Source organism: Mastomys coucha, unplaced genomic scaffold (genome assembly GCF_008632895.1).
Source record: "Mastomys coucha isolate ucsf_1 unplaced genomic scaffold, UCSF_Mcou_1 pScaffold18, whole genome shotgun sequence".
Lineage (NCBI taxonomy): Eukaryota > Metazoa > Chordata > Mammalia > Rodentia > Muridae > Mastomys > Mastomys coucha.
In genome coordinates, this window is record NW_022196900.1 from 60,247,801 (window position 1) to 60,253,939 (window position 6,139).

A 6,139-nucleotide genomic window follows, 5' to 3' on the forward strand; every position below is an offset into this window, starting at 1 on the left:
CCTCTAACTAGACCCCACTGCCTACTTCCCACCACCTCCCACTAATGCTGCATGGTTTGAATTGGTCCACTGATGAGGTTGGAGCCATCTTGGTTGAGCCCCTTCCCAAAGCACAGTAGACAACATCCGAGCCCCCAACACAAGAGCCTCTTGGGGGACATCTCACATCCAAACACAATGAGGCAAATAATGATAGAATATCTCTGGACTAAAAACGATTGAGTATGAAAAAAAAATGGATTTCCAAATCTTCCTAATTATATGAGACTAGTATTTGGCATGCCAGGGAAAGCTATGGGGAACAGAAGACACATTGATGCCATTGCTTGGGGAATTATAGCGTACGGAGGCTTGCTTGTTTCTAGAGTTTTGGGGACTGACCCTAAATCCTCATATATGGGAGGCAAGTGGTTTCCCACTGAGACATCTCCCTTTATTTTTTACTTTATTTTGAGACAGAATCTGAGTTGCTCAGGTTGGCCTTGAAGTTGCTCTGTGGCCCAGACCAGCCTTGAACCTGTGTCTTCCTGCCTCGGTGTCTAAGATGCTGCATTTACAAATCTGTACCTGCAGGCAGACCTGGCTAGTCTTGCTGTGAAGTGTCTCTTTTGTGTGAAGACGCTGTTCAGTGCTAGGAGTGCAAAAGCCAGGCAAAGTAGTGCACATCTCTAACTCCAGCAAGCGAAGCACAGCAGGACAATTCTGGGCTACTTAGTGAGTTCCAGGCTAGCCTGGACTATGTACCAAGACCATAACTCCAAAAATAATAATAAACCAAAAGAGTGGGGCCATCTGTCAACAAAGAACCTGCTTTCAATATAATATGTTAATCACAGAATGCCATGCAGAGTGACAAAGGACACCAAAGCCAGGTGGCTCCCAAGACCAGAAGCAGGTCAGGGGGGTGGGCATGGAGGACTTAGGCACAGTGAAGCATGAAGCATAGCAGTAGGATCTGAGAAGGTGGGAACTTACATCAGGTACCCCTTACCATGGCACTTAGAAGTGACCAGAGATGAGACCCACCTAGGCAGCATCTGGGTGAACAGTTTAACTGCTTTGCTAATTGGCATTCTCCTTGTATGCAAAGGACAGTGCGGTTCAGACATACAGCTAGCATCTTTCAGGGTCTGGCCTCCGTCTCACAGTGTAGTCTTAGCCCTGCCAAAGAGAGCAAACTGAGAAACTTAACTCTCACCCCCTATTGCTTAAACATGGATAAAGGTGTCACCGTTTCCTCGACCTCTGAATCTAGAAACCTGGACCATCTACATGGGATGTCAAGCTGTCTGACCCCTTTATCTGGCAGGTCCATTTGGCCCCCCTGAGCTCTCTGCTTCTTCCCAGGAACAACCTCTTGGTGTTATGTGCTTCTCCATCTTGAAGCGCTCTTACTGTCCACCATCAACTTGAGGTCTGGGATGCAGCCTCCAGTTCTCTGAGCACCTGGCCTCTGCTCAGGTTGTATTGACACTTACACACCCCCAGTACCTGCCACTAAGTGCTGGCGATTTCAACTAGCGTTGTCACCCTAGCCTCAGCCTCCCTACCCAGCAGCCTTCCTTGCCTGCTTTCTCCATGGCAAGCTTTACACCGTTTCCCCAAGGCGGCCAATCCTTATCAAGGCAGTGCTTCTCACCCTTCCTAAGGCCGCAGCCCTTTAATACAGTTCCTCACGTCATGGTGGAAGTATCCCATGGCTACTTCAGAACTGTAATTTTTGCTACTGTTGTGAGTCATAATGTAAATATCTCCTATATTTACATTATATAAATGTAATATATAGGAGACCCCCAAATGTTCCCCTAAAGGGTGATGACCCAGAGGTTGAGAACCACTGCCTTAGGACTACTGCATATGGTCATGCCCCGCCAGTGCCTGTGGGTGCCTCGACTGGTGGCTCCTGAGGCCTTTCCTCCTGCCTTGCTCCTGACCGTGTCTCCTGGCACTTGTATCAAGGTGCACTCAGTGATAAGACCAATGGCAGCCAACTCTGCCCCACTTCCCCAGCTTTGATGAAGCCATGCCTGTCTCTCACTAGGATCGTGTGTGTCTGTGTGTGCATCTGCGTGTGTACACCAGGCTCTCAGCATCAAGAGGGTCATGCTTTGATGAGACTCAGGGTCCCCAGGTCTCCTCTGCCCTCATACGGATTCAAGTTCTAGCCTGGTAGTGCAACCACTCATACCTGGTTTGCCTAGCAACCTCTCTACAAATTGGCCCTGTCCCAGCTTCCCATATCCTTCAGTGGGCTGTGCCATGACTTCTTTGTCTCTTGCTTGCCCTTTCATCCATCCTCCAAACTGCCAGTAGGTCTTTCTGACCACAGGTTGCTCATGGCTGACCATCTATGCACCTATCGTCTACACCAGCATACACATCATGCAATAACTTGAATTTACCTCTCTATCTCTCATGCCCCTGCTGTCCAGCTACCTACAAACACATGTCCGAGTGGAATCACTTCACAGCTCCATGCTTCTGGGGCTGGCCTCCTGTCTCTTTCCTTATATCCACTTTACTAAAGTCTTACCGAATTAAAGTTGGGTGACCCCCCTCCTCATTCCTCTAGTCAGGGTCAGTTAGTCCACCTTGCTTTCATTCACCATGGTCTATACTCTCCTACTCAATTGGAGTCATTAAGGAAGGGAGATAAGGTTATTTCACTTGTCACCCCTGACCCTCATGTGGCCCACAGTAAAAGAGTGAGCCAATGGCCTGTGCTCTTGCTTGTCTCAAACATTGGTGGCTTATCTCCCTCTGCGGGACCAAGTTTTTGTCTGGGAAGTGCCTCCAGTACCTTAGCAACAGTGACTATTACCTAAGAGATGCCCAGTACATATCCTCTACATGGGGCTGTTCAATAATTCTTCCAATTGAGTTATGCTTTATTGAGGAACTAGATTTGCCTTTATTACTCTTGCACAGAGCCGGCACTTTCAACCATACAGTGCTTCTGCTTGGCTGAATGCAAGCACATCAATTTTGTAGTCACAGATGTGACTAGTCCCTACCCATGGGTGAGGGCTGATTGACACTGAGGTGCTGGGAAACTATTAATGAGCTGTCACTTCTCGAAACATTTAGAAGAGATGATTTTTTTTTTTTTTGCAATATTTAAAAACATGCCAAGGTTCTTGGGAAGGAATCCTTTGATCAACTAAGGTATTTTTCTTTTGAAACATGTATTACTTAGAATACTGAAAGAAATGAATCTTTAAACATAGTGAGCCGGCTGACACAGAGAATAGTTGATTCCTTTCTAGTTGCTCTGAGTTAGATGGGAATTTGATGTTTCATTAAGTGCTAGAACCTTGGATGAGTTCCTTCCGTTCTCCGGCCACCTCCCTTCTACAGCGGGCATTGAGAAAGCTGTTATGCTGGAATCACTGACCTGTGTTTTGCTGGAGGCGTGTGTACTAGAGATAATGAGCTGGACCTGCACTGATATCACATGGTGATAACTGGTTAGACCCTCACTCATACCTCATGGTGCTAACTAGTTGGACCCTCACTGATACCTCGTGGTGATAGTGGATCGGACCCTCACTCCCATCCCACAAGCATTTCAGCAGCATTCAGCTCTTGCCCACCACCCCCAACCAGCCTGCATCCAAATCACATTGTCTGAAGCTGCCCACTGCCTACCTATTTTAGCACTTTATATGATAGAGGCGAAAATGATCATCTTACTCCCTAGAAGCATAGAATCATGGCTCTAAGAGTGCCAGGAGAGGTAGCTCAGATAGCGGGGTGAATGGGGGTGATTTCACAGTAGGGCTGTCATCAGCCTGGGGGTTTGAAGTAATGATTCTTGTCCTCCCCCAACTTATGGTTGTGTATTTATGGTTAATTGTTTTTAGGAAAAACAAACCCTGTTTTCTCTAGCTGTCCTTAACATTAAAATTTTTCCAGCATCTGCTGCTGATATGCAGGTGTTGGCACCCAAGTGTCGCTAGCACAGGGCTGCACGCCCGTCTTACCCAGCCCGGTCTGTGTCCTGAAGCTGTGTTGTTCCTTTCCTAGGGTACAGCACCATGAGCCCACAGGAAGACAGTGAGAACCCTCCGTGCAACAATGACCCTTTGTCAGCTGGGGTGGACGTAGGGAACCACGATGACGACTTGGACCTAGACACCCCGCCTCAGACTGCAGCCCTGCTGAGCCACAAGTTCCACCACTACCGCCCACACCACCCGACCCTCCATCACAGCCACCACCTGCAGGCGGCCGTGACAGTGCACACCGTGGATGCTGAGTGCTAACAGCCCTCTCACCTCTCGGAGCAGAGGGGGCCCTGCGTGACACAGAATACTCTGCGGAAAAAAGGAGCCGGCATAGTCCTGTCACGTGACATGAGCTGGCATAGAGCCCTGTCACGTGATACGCTTTGTCCAGCGTGGTTCCACTGATTTGCTGCCTGCTGGCAGTGTTTAAAACTGGAACCACAAAGTCCTGTTTGTGGGAATCCGATGCTGGTTCTGTAACGAAGGGGGAGCCTGATGAACTGGCCTGCCATAATGGAATGGAACAATAGGCACACCTCCAACACAGACACATGTGAAGGGAACGGAGCCAGAGGAATGCTCCCAGCACCAGAAGCACTCAGCCCCTTATCTGGAAGAAAGCTGGAGCCGAGGCCAGGAACGTGGCACGCCAGATGCCACCAGCCGCTGGATGGACTCTCGTGTTTCCTAGCGGTTCCTGGACACCACCATAACTGTACAGAGCTCACCTTATGCTCTAAACGATGCATCTCAAAATTTCTAAGTAAAGGATTATTTTTCTACTATTTATTGAACTTTCAAACTTTGTGGGGGGGGGCGGGGAAGGAAACGAGAGATTCTCAGCCGTAACCCTGGCTGTTGTGTGTGATGATGTGGTTCTTTGATTAAGGAGTTGTGTTTCTTATTTAATTGGTGATCTGCCTACTGCCCTCATCCACCAAAAGAAAAAAGGAAAAAAAAAAATTGGGGAAATGAAGAAATCTTTCTCTAGCTTGTTTACGTCACTTTCTGGAAAAAGTCATCTGTGATAGTGGTCCCTCTTTGGAGGGACAGTGATCCAAGATGTTTTCAAAGAAACTTCGTACCTTTAGAATTCATTTCCACCTCCCATGCAATGGTTTCCCTTAGGTTTCTACGAAATCTAGAATTATAACCAGAGCCTTCCAGTTTACAGAGGCTTGGGTTTATTCTCTTTGTTTTAAAGACTATAAATTTTAAAATGTCTCCTTTTTTTACTCTGAGAATAGGTAAAGGGAGACATTTTAAAATTGTGAAATTAGTGGTTCTTAAAAGATTTCTTTTGAAATCACAGCTCAAAGCTGCTGCCACGTATCCACCAAACTGCTTTTGACTTCCACAGGGATTCATCAAATGGCTACTCGGACGTGGGGCATTGGGATTTTAAAGTAGCGTTCTAATTACAGTGGTGTATTTTAGATTCACGCTTTGTGATTCAAATATGTTATGAAGACGTTCTTTGCACCATGTGTGTGTAAATCTCCGTTTATATATAGTTGGAAAAAAATCACCAAATAATGTTTTAATGATAGGGTCTCATGATATACTGTAAAAAATAAAAATTGGATCCTCAGCACTGCAGAAAGTAAACTATATATGTGCTCCCTGGAGAGCCCGTCATACTGTGTATAAAGTTGCAGTCTAGTGAAATAAACTGTATGCAATGGACAGTCGAGGGAGCTGCCGTTATCTGATGTGCGTTTCTCTCACCCTGTGGCCTAGACATCCTTTCAGTGCTCCAAACAACTTCAGGTCTCTTGACCATCTCAAACGCACAAAGAAATGCAAGGATATTGATAGGCTAAAAGAACAAACATTTGAAAGTAAGTAAAAAACACCTGGCTGGTGGTTTAGGCTTTACAAGCTAAACTCAGCAGGAGGATCCAAAGTTTGAGGGTACCCTGGTGAGACCTTGTCTCAAAATTACTAAATAAAAGCATTGATAGCCCTCTCTTCTAAATCCACTTCCTTATTGTAAGATGGTCAACTTTATTTTGTTAAGATTGTGTAGGTTTCCTGTCTTTCATGAAAAGGGCCCTTCTCCATGAGAGTCTAGTTTTTCCTATTGTAGCTCAGACTCTCTTGTTAAGAAACTTGCTTCTGGAGGAGTGGGG

The 6,139-nt window shown here is 46.5% G+C and overlaps 1 protein-coding gene across 1 annotated transcript in view; it reads left to right on the forward strand.

The window, feature by feature from the left end:
* The window catches only part of Cachd1 (cache domain containing 1), a 224,674-nt gene extending 218,974 nt beyond the window's left edge, over positions 1 to 5,700 (forward strand). The window contains exon 27 of the mRNA XM_031377946.1: positions 4,027 to 5,700. Within this exon, the coding sequence (XP_031233806.1) occupies positions 4,027 to 4,265 (239 nt within the window). The 3' untranslated portion in view covers positions 4,266 to 5,700. The remainder of the gene's footprint in view (positions 1 to 4,026) is intronic.
* The last annotated feature ends 439 nt before the right edge of the window (positions 5,701 to 6,139 follow it).